Source organism: Aquarana catesbeiana, linkage group LG05 (genome assembly GCF_042186555.1).
Source record: "Aquarana catesbeiana isolate 2022-GZ linkage group LG05, ASM4218655v1, whole genome shotgun sequence".
NCBI classification, from domain to species: domain Eukaryota; kingdom Metazoa; phylum Chordata; class Amphibia; order Anura; family Ranidae; genus Aquarana; species Aquarana catesbeiana.
In genome coordinates, this window is record NC_133328.1 from 61,696,198 (window position 1) to 61,716,307 (window position 20,110).

Consider the following 20,110-nt stretch of genomic DNA (forward strand, 5'->3'; position numbering starts at 1 on the left):
TTCCCCATCCATAGATTCGAGGTGGATTGGGAAACCCTTCCCACAGTGTCATTGATTTCTGACAGCGGGCAAACCGCCACACTATCAGAATCCACAGATCAGCACTGCAGCCTATTACCTTCGGTGCTGATTGAGCGGCCTTTACACGACAGGGCAGTTAAACAAAATTTGATCGGAAGATCGACTTCTGTTCAACCACAGATTGATCTAAATTTGTCCAGTCTCTGCTGAACCAGCTGAATTGGATCCATGTATGACCAGCTTAAGTTTGTTTTGTATAGCTGGTTGTAGACACAGTTAGTTTCACCTGTGCTAGGGCCTAATCATAGCAGGGCGAAACATGTCATTGGGCCGTGACCTAAGGGCAAGGACTGTATCTCTAAGCACTTAAAGCGGAGGTCCGCCGACAATACACATTTTTTTTTTTTTTTAAACAATTTAGACCCTTACATATGGTCAATGTTACACTCACATCTTTGGTAACAGATATCCCCCGATGTCCGGTTTGGTAGCAAAAACGTAGTTTTAAAATCTGTTGCTGGCAGGTTTCATCTTGCTTGTGGGCATGTGAAGCCCACAAGCATAAATTTCCTGGAAGCAAAGAATGCTGAGCTACCAGCATTCACCGCTTGTTCCCGAGCATGCTCAGTTTGTACGGCGCGGAGCGCCGTAAACTTCCGCGTTGCCATCGCAACGGGCGGCAGCGTCGGAAGTTCCTGCCCCGTTGTGATGGCAACGAAGATAACACTAAACACAAAAAATTTGTGGCGGGCATCCGCACTGACTCCTGGGAATAATGACACAGAGCTCCCAGGAGACAGTGCGGCACCGGATATTAAGACCATACCCGCCGATACCCACGGGGGGTCATAGACAGGAAACAAACAAGAAAGCACAGATATACAGGTACACCCTCTTTACAAAAAAAAAAATCTTCCATTTAACAATGTAAGCAATGCATTAATGCGATGGAGCTAAACTTAGACATTTGTGTGGACCTCCGCTTTAATGACCCATACGTCGCTGGACTTTTGGTGTTTTTTTTAGAGCCAACGTTCGACTCTCTAGTAATAGCAGTTGGAGCAGCTAACTAGCCGCTCGACTGCTATTAAAAGCAGCGGGAGGGGACAACGCTATAGTAACCCGGAAGCAATGACAAAATTTAAAGGGACAGTCTAAAAGAAAATAAATGATTAAATAAATTTGCTTGCGTGCAAAGGCGAACACAAGTGTTGGTCACACACACAAACAGCAATTATCCCACATGTGAGGTATCGCCACAAACGTCCGCTCATGGGCAGTAATTCTAGCTCCAGACCACCTTTGTAAATCCTAACCTGTAAAGGAATTTAAAGCATCACCTATGGATAGTAAAATTTACATTATTTGTTACAGTTGCACAAGCTTGCGCAATTTTAAAGCATGACATGTTTGGTATCTATTTACTTGGCTTAACATCATCTTTTATATTTTACTAAAAATTTGGTATTGTTTGCATTTAAAAAACAAATCACACCCAAATACCGTGTGACATAAAAAATTGCAATACCCACCCATTTATTCTCTAGGGCTTCTACTTAGAACCCCCAAACGTTATATATATATATATATATATATATATATATATATATATATATATATATATATATATATATATATATATATATATATATATATATTTTTTTTTTTTTTAACTAAATTTCTAGCAAAAAAATACAGATTTTTACATGTAAACAAAAGTGTCAGAAAAAGGCCTGGAGCTGAAGTGGATAACCAGCTATACACTTTAAACTTACCTGTGGGACCCCTGTGGAGTGCAGCCTCATTCATCATTTATTTTTATTTTCCTTTTAACCACTTCAGCCCCGGAAGATTTGGCTGCTCAATGACCAGAGCACTTTTTACAATTTGGCACTGCGCTGCTTCGGCATATATGCTCCTCTTTTTTTTTTTTTTTTTTTAACTGTGGTGATGAAATCACCTCCTACAGCGCTGGAGTCACAGCTTTATATATGCTGGGATCAAACGCTGTTGCTGTCAGAATAAATAAACCCGTGCTGCAGCTGAATGGCGTACCTGCTAAGCAAATGATGGTTAACAATAAAACAAGTTACATTACAGTATAGCAGTAAGACAGACATCCCATACCTGCAAAGCAAATACAATAAAACATATAGTAAAAAATAAAACATTACAGTTCTAAAATACAGTAACAATAGAGAGAGAATGATAGATATAGAACAATAGAGAGAGAAGAAAAATAAAACCACAACTATTTTGGCTTTTTAATTTTTTGTGTTTTTTTTTTTTTTTTGTTTTGTTTTTTTTTTGCACTTTTATATAAACTGTGAACGTTCCAGATTAGGGTCTCTCAAAATGCGATGGCCATCTCATCTTTCCTGTGAAAGTGTGCCTAGGACTGTGCAATGCTCTAAGCTAACACTCCACTAGTGTGTGGTAGCGTTCGAAACAGTCACCAATGCAAAGACCAGGTTGGTCAGGGCAGGAGGGACAATAAAAGCAGGTGTCACGCCTAAATCGGCGCTTTCTACTGACACAACATCTTCTTTGGGGATTTCTTTGGGTAGGGGTACCAGGGAGGACATATGGAAAATGCCTCTCATGCAGCCGGCTTACTGCATTTGGATTGTGAAGTTGGGCCACAGCACCAACTGGAAACAGAAGGGCTGTGATCTCTTCCTGGGATTTAAGGAAGAATTCAGTTCATCCTGAAACTTTGTATAGCACATGATCGTTCAGCAGAGCCAATTGGAATAAATATGCAGACACTTTTTTATACCAGCGTCTGGCTTTACGGCAATTAGGTACGGCGCCAACAACTGGTTGTTGAGGTCCACCCCTCCCATATTTTGGTTATATTCGTGGAAACAGAGGGGTTTCTCCACAACACCAGTCGCCGTTTGAATTGGACCGTCGTGTCTGCATAAAGGGAGGACAGAACAAAAACATTCTTATTATCCCTCCACTTCACAGCGAGCAAATTATTACACTTGAAGCAGGCTCTCTCCCCCAGCCTAAGACGGGAATCTACAAGCCGCTGGGGTAAGCCGTGGCTGTAAGGGTTAATGGTCAGGTGCGCCCCTCCTTCGCTCAAGCTGGACTCTGTTGGACACCAGGAGATTTCCTTGATCGATCGGGTAATCAAGAAACCATGCACAAGGATGGATTAATCAAGAATCCAATGTATTACAGGAAGTTCACATGTTATATAGGACAACAACATTATACATCAGTAAGGGCAGACCCCTAGTCTAACCAATCACAAGAGTACAAGTATCACAAGTTACATGTTATAGTACATATATATTTGCATAGTATTCTGCCCAGAGATATACTAAAAAGTCCCTTATCTAAATATACCCTCTTAACTTTAACTAAACTTATTGGAATATAAGGCCGAGGTGTGAGGTACGCTATGTCTCTTGACAATGTTCCAAGATAAGTCTCTCACTTATGACCACAAGCGGCTTCCTGCTAGCTCTTGCACGCAAATAGCATGTTTTCTGCAAAAAGCCTTGCAAGTGCATTTCAAACTACGGCATAAGGAAAGTTTCAACTTAAGGCATCACTCTTAACATTTATATAAGCATGAGGGAAACCGTTTTCCTTACAGTGGCGATTAGATCGCACGGTGCCACATGCGCCAATTCCATGATCAAACAAGTGGCTAAAAAGTTGCACGCTTGTGTAATAATTGTCCACATACAAGTGGTACCCCTTTCCGAATAAGGGTGACACCACGTCTAGGGGTGCAACGGATCGTCATTGATCCGTGATCCGTACGGATCAACCTCTCTGAGCGCTCTGTGGCCTCGGCCATAGGAAAGGCCGCGGCTTCGGCCTAGCTTCAGAGCAGCGGCCATCTTGGTACACCCGGCGCCCGTTTACCACGTGATCGCTCTGTCAAATGATCACTTGTAACAAACCGGCGTCATGTCATAACGCCGGTTCCTCTCTCCCCTCTGTGTACTGATCTGTACAGTGGAGGGGAGAGTTCGGATGGCAGCAATACTCTGCAATGCCCTGCCAATACTCTGCAATGCCCTGCCAATACTCTGCAATGCCCTGACAATACCCTGCAATGCCCTGCCAATACTCTTTGGGCTGATCCCGCTAACGTTGCGTTTTTGGGAACCCTAAACTATTGGGGACGCTAATATAGTTCTGATCAGATCAAAGATATCGATCCATTCAGACACTATACTACTAAGGGAGGTGTATGGTGCCTGCGTGGGTGTTAGCGCTACTGGCACTGCCTGGGGCGACGCAGACCCTGACTGGCGCTAAAAACTAATGTCACCCACTGGGTGATATGGGGGTTATACCTTTATTGAGTAATATATGGCAGGTACCCTGACACTATAAAAAAAAACTAGCTAACCAGCATCGCCCATAACACTAATACAGTGATCACTGGTGACGGGGTGATCAAGGGGTTAAACTTTATTAAGTAAGTAACTAAGTACCCTAACGCTGATTAGTGTCACAAATAACACCAGTACAGTGATCAAAGGAAAATATAAAAACTGCACTGGGTGACACAGTGCACCCCAATGCACAAACACACTCATAATGTGGTATGGTGCATCCTGGTGTGAATGGGCCTTTTAAAGTGACACCAAACTATATCTTTTTTTTTTTCTCCAAAAATAATCGATGCATCTCATTGGGGTGCCCTAGAGGTGCAAAATGCACAAAAGAAGTGCATAACCCTTTTTTTTTTTTTTTTTTTTAAATCACACTGCTCCAAAATGCATGGTAACAAAGTACTATGCATTTTGGTGCGTGTGAATGTGTGCGCGTTAGCAAGGTGGGGATGCCATAAAGAATTAATGCCACTGCCATCCACCTGCAAACGGCTGCATGTTTTTGTGCTTTGCAATGTGAAGCTAGCCTAAATGTTGCCTAATTGCAGCAGAGGAAAAAACGCTGTGCGGCAGAGCTGTGCAAATTTTAGAACTGGGTAGAAAGAAATATAAATCCTTTGGCAGGTAAATCTGTTTCTTATAAGGATTTAATCTTTTATAACTGCTTGCCCCAAGTTCTCCTTTAAACGTATGCAATGCATTGTATTTTTGAAATACTCCTCAATGACTTGTCTAGCAATGTGCAGTATAGTGGAATTTTTTTTCTATGCAGTGCAGAGTAATGCGTTGGTATGAGAAATCACTATTATAAACTACAATTACTATAAGCTATTAAAAAAATAATCATTTCTTCAAGCATTTTTCTGTGTTGGAAAATGCAGCAAAAAGCATGATGTGTTTGGTGTGAAAATGTGTGGTGCCAGTTGTGACTTTACATCACAAAAGCTTGTAAGCTACAAATTACCTGTAAGTGACATAGAGGTCCAAGACTGCATCATAATAATGTAACTGTAAAGGATAATGGACCACCACCTACACCGCATAAAAGTCTCACACATCCACTTTTGTTTATTTTGCAGATTCATATCTCTCCTATAAGGCCTGGCCTGCTCACACATTCAATGAGCGCTTTTTGGTGGTAAGTAATGAAGAGGGAAACCTTTGTACATTTTATAGCATTTTACTAAAGATCTGCATGTAAAAATGAACAGCTTAAAAGAGAAGTATGGCTTTTTTTTATTTCTTTTGATTCATACTTGCCTATCTGTCCCCCGGTGCCTTTAACACTGAGAACCGAGCGATCAAATTCCGCCGATCGCTCGGTTCTCACAGCTCCCCCCTGAGCAGAGAGTTGCTTACTGTCAGTCACAGCTCTCTGCTCTGCCCCCTCCTCACTCACTGGAGCGCTGGGCTGTGGAGGGGGCAGGAGAGGCCGGCTGAGAGACTGTGCCCGTCCAGGGATCTGGGTAGATCCCGACTCCATGGTCAGGATGACGCTGTGCTTGGATCCGACTTCAGCCCACTCTCTGCTAAAAATGGGTCACAGGAGTGCGAGACGAACACTCCTGTGATCCATAGAAGTACAGCCAAACGAGCGTTTTAATAGCGCTATTTTTAGCGCTAAAATGCCTCAGTGTGAAAGGGGTCTAAAAGGAGAAATACAGCCAAAGCTCGTTTTGGCTGTACTTCTCCTTTTAGACCCCTTTCACACTGAGGCATTTTTGTAATGTTTTAGCGCTAAATATAGCGCTATTAAAACGCTCCCCATGCATCTCAATGGACCCTTTCACACCGAGGCGTTGCACTGGCGGGGCATTGAGAAAAGTCCTGCAAGCAGCATCTTTGGAGCAGCTTTTGGGCGTTGAAAAAAGCGCTTTAAAAATGCCCCTCTCCATTGAAATGGATTGAAAGCGCTGTAAAAACGCCTGAATAGCGCCTATAATCCGCCCTGAGCTGTAGAAAAGTCACATGATCTCACAAAAAGGTAAACATACAAGCAGAAAAGAGAGCATCTACAACAACAGGACTGAAATTGTGATGTAGGGAGGTGGGGTTGTTCTTTGACGCCCATGCTTCAATAACGCTTGGAAAAACGCCGTTAAAACGGCCGCAGCGTTACCGTAATTGCACTCAGGCGTTTTAGGGCGTTTTTGAAGCATCTCAGTGTGAAAGGGGTTTTTCAGGTGCTTTAGCGTTAAAGCGCCTGTAAAGCGCCTGAAAGAAGCCTCATCTGCAATACCAATGTGAAAGCCCGAGTGCTTTCACACTGGGGCGCTGTGCTGGCAGGGCGTCAAAAAAAGTCCTGCAAGCAGCTTCTTTGCAGCGCCTTCGTGTTTTTGCCACTGGGGTGGGTACGCCGATGGCCCGAGCCCTATCACACTGCCAGCGCCTGAAAAACGCCCCGGTGTGAAAGGGGCCTTAAGCGGCGCTTTACCAGCGTTTTCCGGGCACTGGCAGTGTGAAAGGGCTCGGGCTTTAACATTGGGATTGCAGATGAGGCTTCTTTCAGGCACTTTACAGGCGCTTTTTTTAACGCTAAAGCGCCTGAAAAATGCCCCAGTGTGAAAGGGGTCTTAAAGTGTGTATATATAAAGTCAATGCACTTAAAATTTTGGAGTTTTCCACACTTTCAGTGCTAATTATGGAGGGTGAATCTACCCAGCAGGAATACAGCAATCAGGGATGACGATAGGGGGGTGCCGCCGGGCCTTCTGTAGGGGGTCTGGGCGCACAGGGGGGCCCAGACAGCAGGGATGTCGGTGTGGCCGTAGGAGGGACAATTACAGAATGATGCACTGTGCACCCTCAAGCTGCTGAAAGCTGGTTTCTCCCCCTCTCTCCTGCTGGCTTTCAGCTGCTGGAGGGAGAGACATAGGACATAGTTCTGTAATTGTCCCCCGGCTCCATTGCACTGATCCCCCTCTCTGTGCTGCCCACATCTGATTCCCCTCTGTGTGCCCGGTCCCCCCTCGCCCTGCAGGCTGCTGTGGGTAAACACATATTTACTGGCCCCTTCCTTTTCTGCATTGGATACAGTGAGCGATCGGTACAGATCGCTCCTCTGTCCATTGATAACTGAGCATAGTAAACTGTTTACTATGCTTCAGTTTTTGAGTATTTTGGAGCTTCTGTCTCCTGTTCATTCATCTTCAGTGCAGCTGAGGCTACAGAGAAAGAAACTGAAGAATCTGTGTCCTCAATTCCTTTCTCTGTCAAAAAGGTGAGATGTCAGGGGTCTGTTTAGATCCCTGACATTTCATCCAAGTCCCCTGTTAAGCTGTACGGGGCCCAGACAGCAATACAAACCAGGCAGAAGTTCTAATCCCTTACCTATATTTTAAGGTAAACCTGGGCTATTTAAACTAAATGGAAATCATATAACCTAACCTTTAGTGAAAGTACATGTCAAAATAATTAGTAGACCCAAACATTAAGCAAAATTTGATTCTCCCTGTAAAAGTGGAGCTTGGCCATGCCCTTCCATCAGAACCTCATTAGTCAGTGAGACCAATTATTATATCAAATGAAATTGAAAACCTTGTGCAGCAAAATGGGGTTTGGTAGAGCTGCATGATTCTGGAGAGAATACCTATTTTTTTTCTTAGAATAAAGATCACGATTCTCTCATGGTTTTGAAGAACTTTTTTACTTTACAACCCCTGAACATTAGGTTATCAAACAAGATGGCTATAAAATAAGACATAATACTTTTTGCTTCAACCAAATTTAAAGAAATGTAATGAAAAATAATGTAATGTGTAAAGAAATAAAAAAAAAATTACCATGAAGTTTTATATTAGGGTCTTTTTTTTTTTTTTTTTAAATACTCGCCAATACCAATTACTGATACCTACTATGACTTTTATGTTTACACTTCTGCTGTCAGCAATGGCACATTTTTTTTTTTTTCATTTTGCGCTTTTTTTTTTTTAATGTAAAACGAGTAAATATGTTAAAAGTGTAAAAATATTAATGAACAAAGCAAACAAACAAAAACGTTTAATTATTAATAGTTGCATTAAACTGACTTCATTTACAGACCGAAGTTCACCCATTTGATCTGTAAATGAATCGTTTGATCTCTCTTTTAGCGCTAAACAATGTTGTTGATAAACATTGCCAGGTGCTTTTTTTTTTTTTTTTTTGGCAGCTGTGAGCAGGGAACTGCTCTGCGCTTGTTACATGAATCGTGGAAATGCAGGATTAAGATCCTGGGGGGAGGGGGTTGAATTGATCTTTTAACGATTAATCGTGCAGCTCTAGGGTTTGGCCAAACTTAGGTTTTACTGGAGGGTTGTGGTTTACTAATACTTTCTGCTTTGGATGCAGATATAGTTACATAGTTAGTCAGGTTGAAAAAAAACACAAGTCTATCCAGTTCAACCTTATCTGTCTAATGCCCCGTACACACGGTGGGATTTTCCGACGGAAAATGTGTGATAGGACCTTGTTGTCGGAAATTCTGACCGTGTGTAGGCTCCATCACACATTTTCCATCGGATTTTCCGACACACAAAAATAAAATTTTCCAACAACAAAATCCGTTGGCGGAAATTCCGATCGTGTGTACACAAATCCGACGCACAAAGTGCCACGCATGCTCAGAATAAATAAAGAGATGAAAGCTATTGGCTACTGCCCCGTTTATAGTCCCGACGTACGTGTTTTACGTCACCGCGTTCAGAATGATCCGATTTTCCGACAACTTTGTGTAACCGTGTGTATGCAAGACAAGTTTGAGCCAACATCCGTCGGAAAAAATCCTAGGATTTTGTTGTCGGAATGTCTGATCAATGTCCGACCGTGTGTACAGGGCATTACAGTTTTCTCTAAAACTCTAGCCCGGGGATGTCCAACCTTTTGATCTTCCGGGGGCACATTGGAAGGAGAGGAATTGTCTTGGGCCACACATAACATTCACTAACTATAAGGATAGCCAATGAGGAGAAAAAGTTGGGCAGATCACAAGTTGACGATCACTGATATAATAACAATAATATACCTATCTGAGGAATAAAACTTAATTTTTTAAAAAATATTAGTTGTTATAAAAGTAAAAGAGGGCAACATAAAACTAGTGCAATATTTGACACTGTTGTTAATAAACTAACGCATCAATATCTGGTTGGATGGATGTAGTATGAATTCTCAATGAAATCTCAAGGTGCTCATCAGATATTTTGGTTCTAATTTTGCCCTTTGTGTGCTTCATCCTTGAAAATAATTGCTCACAAATATAGGTGCTGCCAAAAACTGATGACATGAATATGGCATGATTGGGAAGAGTCGGATATTTTTCTTCGGGAACTGAAGGGGCCAGTAAAGAGACACTGTCAAATTTTTCTTTGGCCACACATGTTAAAGTATAAACACATTTTTACAAAAAAAAAAAAAAAAAAGCCCCACAAAATCAACATTTTAAAGTTTGTTTTATGATTTTGTGTTGGGCTGCATTTGTAGCCGTCTTAGGCTGTAGGTTGGACACCCCTGCTTTAGCCAAAATATGTGTTTTTGTTTTGTTTTTTGTTTGTTTCTATTGCTGACCCATTGCGAAGATGCCCCTTTACAAAAGGAAATGAGTTGAAATCTTCCCAAACATAGGAAAAAAATCCTGACTTTGTTATTGGAACATGTTTCCCTATTTGAAGATTTCCAAAGAAAAGAATTCTTCACTTTCTTTCCCAGCAACAATTATCTCCAGGTCAAATATCCAGACTAGAACTATAAAGACCTGAAAGATTCTAATTCTCCCCTGATGCACCCCAAACTAAGGGGAAAAAAAAATGAATCCCCAAATATTGTAAGTAATTTCCTGTGTGTTTATATTCAGCAGGTCCCAGCCCAGGTTTCTCCACTCGTCACAAGTGACATGCTGCTGCAGTAAGACCAATAGTGAAGCCAAATATAAAGACCCATTCAAACTAGGGAGCAGCGATCTGAAGAATCTCTATGAAGACATCAAAAAGGTGATTTGCTGGTGTTCTGCTTCATCTCCTCAATCCAATTGCGGTAAACTGTTATGAAGGTGATATTTGATTATATGACAGCCTGGTGGCTCAGTGGATCCCCTGTGACACTGGTGTCCTGTGCTTGACCCAACCAGGAACACAAATTTTCTGTGTTCACGTTTTTATGGTAGGTGTGTGTTTGTATGTTGGTATGACACCCTGTTCACACTGAATGTGGCTTTGAAATCACGCTATTTAGCAAAGTCGCCGATCAGTGTGATTTCATGTGTGGCTTGCTGACATCTGTGCAACTTCATGATGACAGATGCAGGCCTGTCTTTTAGCATCCTGGGCAAACTAATGCACTGGGGACCCTACTAGCCCTCCCCAAGTTGTGCACCTACTCCCAAGAATTAAAGTACAAATAGACGATAGAATTAAACATATATTTATTTAGGGTTGTCCCGATACCACTTTTTTAGGACCAAGTACAAGTACCGATACTTTTTTTCAAGTACTCGCCGATAACGATTACCAATACTTTTTTTTTTCAATGTCATGTGACAGTTTTTTTTTTTTTTTTAACAATGCTTTCTTTTTTTTCGGGGGGGGGGGGGGGTGAAAGGTGTCTGTGAGTTTTTATTTTTTACAATAATTTTTTTTTATTCTTTATTGCAATATGTTTTTTTTTTTTTTTTTTTTTTTTTAATCAGCCCTGTTGGGGGGCTTTGGTGAGATATCAGGGGTCTTAACAGACCTCTGATATCTCCCCCTTGAGACAGAGAAAGAGACCGAGGACAGAGATTCCCCAGTCCCTTTCTCTGCAGCCTCAGCTGCACTGAAAATGAATGGAGAGAAGACAGCGGCTCCTCTCCATTCATAAACTGACACATTGTAATCACAGGAGATTACAGTTTCAGTTATGTGAATGGACAGAGTCAGCTGACTCTGTCCATTCACAAAGGAAGGAGGAGGAGGACAGCAGAACGGAGGGGACAGAGAAGGAGAGGGGAACGGCGGAACGGAGGGGACAGCGGAGAGGCACAGCAGAACGGAGGGGACAGCGGAGAGGCACAGCAGAACGGAGGGGACAGCGGAGGGGACAGAGAAGGAGAGGGGGGCAGCGGAACAGAGGGGGCATGGAGGAGGATGCAGTGACAGTCAGCGGTGATCGCGTGTGGGGGAGTTACAAGCACCGATCACCGCTGTATGTCACTAAAGCAGCTGAAAGCCGCAGGGTGAGAAGCTTGTAACTCCCCCCACGCGCCGATCACAGCTGTCCTCTAGGTATCGGGGGAAGCATCGGAAGCATTTGCCCGAGTACAAGTACTTGGGCAAATGCTCGGTATCGGTGCCGATACCGATACTAGTAACGGTATCGGGACAACCCTATATTTATTAGTACTGTTAATAAAAAAAGGCAGAAAGGAAAAGTACAGGTGGTTCAGGAGGGCACAATACATAGATAAGGAGGGCACAGTACAGGTTCTGGAACGTGGCCATCCCAGGACAGCTTAGTGAAAAGTGTGACAGTCCCAGCAAATCCGGAACAGTTGGCAAGTACGTTATAATCCGAGATTATCATGGGGCCCCTGTGCAGAGCCCATGCATTAAGACAGCCCTGGACAGATGTCTATGCAAGTAGCACATAAAATTGACAAAAATAGTGCAGGAAACTTTTTCAAATTGGTGCAAGTCAGAGTAGCACCAATTTGAACGGTTCCATAGGCACAAATGTCTTGTCATGAAATTTTAAACTGTCAGATCGCATGAATAAGTCACACCAGTGTGAATGGGGACTAACCGTCAAAGGGACATTAGAGTAAAGCTGCATGATTAATTGTTAAGAATCAAGATTTTTTTTTTTCCCCATCGCGATCTTAACAAAGCATTTTCCCTATTCTTTCAATGCAGAGATTTCTCTACTCAACCCGACAGCTGTCAAAAAAAAAAAACAGGCAGTCTGCCAAGTATCACAACATCGCTCAGCTGCTGAGCTATCTATAAACATTGTAACGTTTTGTTCTTTAGATCAAAGGAATGAACTTCGGTCTGTAAATGAGGGAAGTTTAACCACTTAAAGACTAAACCTTTTTCTGACACTTGTTGGTTTCAAGTTAAAATCATAATTTTTTGCTAGAAAATTACTTAGAACCCCCAAACATTATATACCATATTTATCGGCGTATAACACACACTTTTTTTCCCCTTAAAATCAGGGGAAAATCGTGGGTGCGTGTCATACGCCAATCCCCACTCTCTGTGTGCCAAAAAACAGCAAGCGCCACGAAAAAAAATGAGCGCCGCCGAAAAAGACAGAGCCGAGTGCTCGGCTCCACTCGCAGTCACGCCGCCCCGCCTCCCTGCTGAGGATGAGAAGCGTGCGCTTCCGAAAAAGACCGAGCCGAGTATACTGTGTACTCGGCTCGGCTCCGCTCGCAGTCCCGCCCAGCTCCTTTGATGGACATAACACTCCGTCCAATGGCAGGACTGGGCGGGACTGCGAGCGGAGCCAAGCCGACTACACAGTATACTCGGCTCGGTCTTTTTCGGAAGCGCACGCTTCTCATCCTCAGCTGGGAGGCGGAGCGGCGTGACGAGCGGCAGATTTAAATGGCGCAAACGGCACATGCCATTGGGCAAGGCTGCATTGGGCAAGGCTGCTTATGACTAAGGGCAAGGCTGAAAACGGCACTTAGCAAGGCTGCAAATGGACACTGATCATTCTGCAATGATGGACAAGGCTACAGATGAACACTGATGAGGCTGCATTGATGGGCATTTAAATGTAATTTTTTTTTCCTTTAAACGTCCCTCCTAAAAGTTTTTTTCCTTAAAATGCCCTCCTAAACTTGGGGTGCGTGTTATACGCCGATAAATACGGTATTTTGTTTTTTTTTTTCTTTTTCTTTTTTTTTTTTAGCAGAGACCCTAGAGAATAAAATGGTGGTTGCAATATTTTATGTCACACTGTATTTGTGCAGCGGTCTTTCAAATGCAATTTTTTGGGAAAAAAAATACACATTAATGATTTAAAAAAAAACAAAAAACCGTAAAACTGTGATTCTCATTTTGGCTAGAATCCTTCAGCTCTACATTAATGTAAGATTTTTTTACAAGACAAGAGACTGGCATGAATGGTTCGGTATACTTTGCAAATTTTGTAGGAACAATGTAAATGCATACAATGTAACTAAAATCAAGGAAAGATTCTTAGATTATTTTTTGTGTTGGTGATGATTGAGCTGGTTTGCAAATTGAGTAACTGAGTCTAGTCTGAGGAGAATACATGGCTCATTAATCATTATTGCGATTCTTGAATTGTGTGATTCTTCCTAGACCAGGCAGATTTGCTCGCTGGCATTTAAACCAAGAACAAACATATCAGCAAATCTTCTGATTTTGATCATCACTACCCATCGTGTAGTTCTATCCTGCAGAAATTTATTACATTTTAGAATGAGATCTAATTTGTCTAATTGGTAGTCATCTCTCCATCCTTTTACTTAGAGGAACTGCAGTCTGCTCACATAATTTGTAATAAAAACATCTTTGCCATTCTGAAGCTTCCCTCCAACCACTTTGCATATTATTTTATATATACTGTGATTCTGTACTTGCCAAATATGCTGCAGAAATCTCCTTCCACTGAGTCTGGCTGCATCCGTTTTAACTGTGGGCAGCTGAAGCTGCTGCCTGTTCACTTCCTGAATTTACACAGAGGTACACCTCCAGCCCTGCAGCTTTCATTGGCCCTCTCATGATTCATCCCTCCTCCCTTCCTGGCAAACTCACCAGAGTGTGATAAAGAGCTGTACATGTTGTCATAAGCCTAGGCTTTTTACCAGACAAGAAACAGGAAGTGGGCTGTATAAGGTATTTACTGGCAGAAAAAAAAAAATGTTTTACTTACCAAAGATAAAACAACAAGGGCAGAAGATTTAATAGATGGAAAGATAATAAAAATGACTGAAGATCCCCTTTAAGATATATTCTCTTGTCAAGTATAGGAGCTGCTCATAACAACCCAGGAGCTGAAGGACATGTGCGAGTATTATTTTGATGGGAAAGGGAAAGCATTGAGACCGATGCTGGTTGTATTAATGGCACGAGCGTGTAACGCACATCATAATAATTGTCGGTAAGTTAACAATTCGCTGTCTTAAATGGCTTTGTGTTTGTTTTGGGGTTCGTTCACACGGGACATGACAAATTTGCTATGAATCTAGTAGCAAGCTAAAAAAGTTAGGAGCTAGTTTTTCTTTTAACCGCTTCCCAACCGTCTCGCGCAGATATACTTCGGCAAAAGGGCACGTACAGGCAGATTAATGCACTTGTGCGTTGCCCTTTAAGAGGCGGCTCGCGGGTGCGCGCCCGATGGGAGCTCCGTGACCGCGATCCCGATGTCCACGGGATACCCACGATCTTCTCACGGTGGGGAAGAACGGGGAGATGCTAATGTAAACAAGCATCTCCCCGTTCTGCCTAGTGACAGTGTCACTGATCTCTGCTCCCTGTGATCAGGAGCGGCGATCAGTGTCGTGTCACACACAGCCCCTCCCCCCCACAGTTAGAAACACTCCCTAGGACACACTTAACCCCTACAGCGCCACCTAGTGGTTAACCCCTTCACTGCCAGTGACATTTTTACAGTAATCAATGCAATTTTTTAGTATTGATCGCTGTATTAATGCCAATGGTCCCAAAAATGTGTCAAAATTGTCCGATGTGTCCGCCATAATGTCGCAGTCACGATAAAAATCGCTGATCGCCTCCATTACTAGTAAAAAAAAAAAAAATCAATAAAAATGTCATAAAACTATCCCCTATTTTGTAGACGCTATAACTTTTGCGCAAACCAATCAATAAACGCTTATTAACGCTTATGTAGAAGAATACGTATCGGCCTCAACTGAGGAAAAAAACATTTTTTTAAAACATTTTTTGGGAATATTTATTATAGCAAAAAGTAAAAAATAATTTTTTTTTTTTTTTTAAAGTGTCGCTATTTTTTTGTTTATAGCGCAAAAAATAAAAACCGCAGAGGTGATCAAATACCACCAAAAGAAAGCTCTATTTGTGGGAAAAAAAGGACATCAATTTTGTTTGGGAGCCACGTCGCACGACTGCGCAATTGTCAGTTAAAGCGACGCAGTGCCGAATCGCAAAAAGTGCTCTGGTCAGGAAGGGGGTAAATTCTTCCGGGGCTGAAGTGGTTAATAAACAAAGCTTTATTGCTATACGGCGCTGCGCTGCTTTAACTGACAATTGCGCGGTCATGCAACACTGTACAAATGATATTTATATCATTTTTTTCACACAAATAGAGCTTTCTTTTTGTGGTATTTAATCACCATTGGGTATTTTTTATTATTTTGCTCAATAAACGAAAAAGATGAAAAAGAAAGACCGAAAATTTTGAATTAAAAACCTATCCCATAAAATAATGTAAAAAAAATAGTTTCTTCGTAAATTTAGTCCAAAATGTATTCTACTACATGTCTTTGGTAAAAAGAAAAAAAAATTCACAAACAGTGTATATTAATCGGTTTGCATGAAAATTATAGCATCTCCAAATGAATATATATATATATTTATTAGTAATGACAGCAATCAGCGACTTATAGCGGGACTGAGATAGTACGGCAGACATTCTGACGCTGACATCACCAGTGATAAGTGCTAATAATATGCTGTCACTGTACTAATGACACTGGGTAGGAAGGGTTTAACATTTGGGGCAGTCAAAGGGTTAACTGTGTGCCTAGAGAGTGTAATGTAACTGCACTGTGTACCATTTTACTAAGGGATGTTCCGGCTTTTGTCTCCCAGCTTTGTAGGAACACCCATGCACACCCATGCTGTCAGTAGAGAGGTCTTGTGTTGTTTACAACACAGATCTCTCTCTTGTCACTCGCTCCGATGATCCATGAATCATTGGCCGGACCGGGTGATTGGCATGTAAGGTAGCCAGTGAATGGGCTGAGAAAAGCCCAGGTGCCAAGACGTAGTCCTGACGCCTGGGATTTGTTGAGCCCTGCGTTCACACCAGAATCGTTGAGGCTACGTTGGCAGATATTTGCAGTGCAGCCCCAATGCATAGACAAGGCAAATTGTTTTGTTTTTTATGGTGTTTCTATGGAGTGCACTGGAAAAGGTACTGCATGCAGTATTTGCTATGTCAAGTGCTAATTTCAAACAATTTGTGTCTCTAAGGTGTATCTAAAGCCATTTTTAAATGGGGCATGGCATTTGTTTTTCTTTTTCTGTCTATATTTGTTGGGAAGATTTCCTTTCTCCTTCTGTCCTGAGGACACAATATGAAGTACCAGCAATGTTTCTTCTGGCTGCCTCTTTGTTTTATTATTATTATTATTATACAGTATTTATATAGCGCCAACAGTTTACGTAGCGTTTTACAACTTGAGGGTAAACAGTACAAATACAATTTGATACAGTAGGAATCAGAGGGCCCTGCTCCTTAGAGCTTACAATCTAAGAGTTTTAACACCAAATTCCCACATTTTGGATATTTAATGAGTTAAATCAAAATGAAAGTGATATTAAAGTCTCATTATGTTTTTTTGTTTAAAAAAAACAAACATGTTATACTTACCTCCTATGTGCAGCGGTTTTGCACAGAGCAGCCCAGATCCTCCTCATCTTGGGTCCCTCTTCGGCGCTTCTGGCCCCTCCCTCCTGCCCCCATAGCAAGCAGCTTGCTATGGGGGCACCCGAGCCGAGCCGCAGCCTGTTTGTCCATTCAGACACGGAGCTGTGCCCTGGCCCCGCCCCCTCTCTCCTCATTGGCTCACTGACTTTGACAGCATCGGGAGCCAATGGTGCTTCACTGCTGTCTCAGCCAATGAGGAGGGAGAGTCCCGGGCAGCCGAGTCTCTCATGCAACATCGCTGGATCGAGATGGGGCTCAGGTAAATATTAGGGGTCTGAGGGGGGCTGCTGCACACAGAAGGCTTTTTATCTTAGTGCATAGAATGTATTAAGATAAAAAACCTTCTGCCATTACAACGAATTTAACCTTACCTTAATTTACCTTTCCTAAAGTGTGGTAAGCATACCACTAGTGCTACTGTAATCCCCTGGGTAGTGGGTGACAGCCCTTGGAATGTAAAAAAGAAATGGTGACTGGATGTATCTCATAGTACAAGAATAGTCCAGTTGTCCTCCCTGGAGTCTCTCAGCAGTGCACTTTCCCACTGTACTCAATCTGCTCTCGCTTGTGCGTCCGATCCAGGACCTTTTCACGTGTTCTTGAAAGTAGTCCTGACTGCACCTGAGCCAAGGTCACCCCCCCAGACTAGGAAGTTCCTTCAAAGGCCCTGACAGCCTCAGCACTCTCTCACTCTAGCTCTTCCACCCGAGAACTCCCCCCACCCTGGGTTGACCCTGGGTATTTGAGGAGGCCTACCAGTCCAAGTTGTGGATTGGTCAGGGCTTAGGGTTGCCACCTGTCTGGGATTCAACCGGACAGTCCGGGTTTTGAATTATTTTAAATCATGTGTCCGGGTTTCAGTCTGCTCGGAACCCAGACACATGATTCAGACCGGACTGTGGCAGCTGGGGGTCGGGCAAGGAACAGAACAAATGCCCTTTGGGCAGCAGCAGGGGGTTGAGGAAAGAAATACTGAAACTAAATACTGAAGCGTCCGGTCTAAACACTGAAGCGTCCGGTCACTCATGAGTGAAATATATAGATTATATCTAGTGAGTTGAAACGCCAAATTGTTATTTGCAGACTTTGACAGCACGGGGTTGATTTACTAAAACTGGAGAGTGCGGAATCTGGTGCAGTTCTGCATAGAAATCAATCAGCTTTCAGGTGTTTTGGCAAAGCTTAACTGATCCAGCTGAAGTTAGAGTCCGATTGGTTACCATGCAGAGCTGCCCCAGATTTTGCACTCTCCAGTTTTAGTAAATCAGCCCCCAAGTGTCTCAGCGCTTTTTATCTCACCTTTAAGTTTGGCTCCACTCCTGTCAATGCAGCCTTTTGAGAGGTAAACTAAAGCAGTGATTTCATCCCTCAATATCTTCCAAAGACTCATCCCATTGAGTGAATGTTCTCTGTTTGTGTACAGGGAGGTGCACCCTGCCCAGCGCTCCATTGCCGTTATTGCTGAGATGATCCACACCGCTAGTTTAGTACATGATGATGTTATTGATGGTTCTAATTCCCGGAGAGGAAAGAAGACTGTCAATCAGATATGGGGAGAAAGAAAGGTGAGATGTGTGTTCTGATGTATTATGAGTTTAAACACCAGACAGTAATTGCAAATCTAACCGCTAGGTACATATCACTGGACTTTTACTATTGCTGGAGAATTCATTTTGAAGAAAGGCTCAAATTTACAGATATGACTCCAAGGCTGGCCATAGATTATGTATTTTTCTTTTGATCAACCACATAGTTAAAGGAGAGAGAATTGCTTGATTCCCCCATCAACATAATCGGCATTAATGGGGGAATCCCTCCCGCTGTGCTATTGTATTCTGACAGCGGGAGGTTTCCCACCATCCGAATACAATGATTACTGCTGCTTGCTATACCTCAAATGGGATTGCACAGAGCAGTTGCTTACCTCTTCTTCTGTGCTTTTCCTCACCTGGGTGTTCCCCATAGCAAGTCTTGTGCTATGGGGCCTCATGTGTGGGCATGCTCCTGAGCTGTGCTGTGTGAGTCTATAGGCACACACAGTGCTGCTCAGACTTCCCCCCACTTCCACCTCACAAGGTGTTATTGACAGCAGCGGCTCCTGCTGCTGCCTGTAGGAAGAAGATAGGAGAGCAGGGCTACAGCCAGGCACAGAGCTGAATGAATAGCGGATTCGGGTAAGTGTTCAGGGAGATGGGGGGAGGGGACATGTATTGGAAGTTTTTAGATTTTTTTTACCTTAATGCAGAGAATGCTTTAGGCTCGGTTCACACCTAATGCCGATGCGACTCCCAGCAAGGGGGTCCGGTGCATCCTGGTTTACTGTTTTAGCCTGAATTTTGGGCTGAATTTGGACCTGAAACGGACCAAAAGACGCACAGGGCTCCAGTGCAAATTCACACCGGAGTGCATCTAAGATGTGTGAGCCAGCTCCATAGAGATCCGGTCACACTCTCCTGCTATTGGATGTGGGGTTGGATGTGTAAACCCAGCCTTAAGGTAAAAAGCTTTTTGCCTTTTAGAACCACTTTAAAGTATTCCTTGAGTTCAAGGGAGTAAGTGTCAGAGGATGAAGACTGCTAGATGGACTGAATTCAAAGATCAAGGGATGAGTAACTATGAATGAAGAGTAGACTAACAATGGAGCGTCCCTTCTCTGTATCAGCCAGTAGCAAGACTTTCTAGTAAATAAAAAAAACTGGTTGTTATTCACGATATCTCCAATTCTTCTTGTGTCTTTTGGCAGGGATAGTGTTACTCAGCAGATATAGTTCATTTTTCTGCCACTTCTAACATGACATTGATCTTGTGTTTAAGGCTGTCCTTGCTGGAGACTACATACTGTCGGCAGCTTCTGTGGCCTTGGCAAAAATTGGTAATGCCACTGTAATCTCCGTGTTATCTCAGGTCATTGAAGATTTGGTACGGGGTAAGTCTGATCTACATTTGATTTTACCTGGAGGGGGGTGTTATCGAAAGGGCTGTGTTCTTCCTTTTTTTTTTTTTTTTTTTAATAGAGTAGATGGGGATTAGAATTAGATTCTCTATTTGCCACGTTTACCGTAATCATCAAATGTGAAAGAAAACGGAACAATAATCTTCCA

The 20,110-nt window shown here is 42.7% G+C and overlaps 1 protein-coding gene across 1 annotated transcript in view; it reads left to right on the plus strand.

Moving 5' to 3' along the window:
• The window catches only part of PDSS1 (decaprenyl diphosphate synthase subunit 1), a 43,165-nt gene that overhangs the window by 6,940 nt on the left and 16,115 nt on the right, over positions 1-20,110 (plus strand). Inside the window, 5 exon segments of the mRNA XM_073629798.1 lie at positions 5,468-5,526; positions 10,219-10,354; positions 14,347-14,477; positions 18,433-18,574; positions 19,824-19,935. Of these exon segments, the coding sequence (XP_073485899.1) occupies positions 5,468-5,526; positions 10,219-10,354; positions 14,347-14,477; positions 18,433-18,574; positions 19,824-19,935 (580 nt within the window).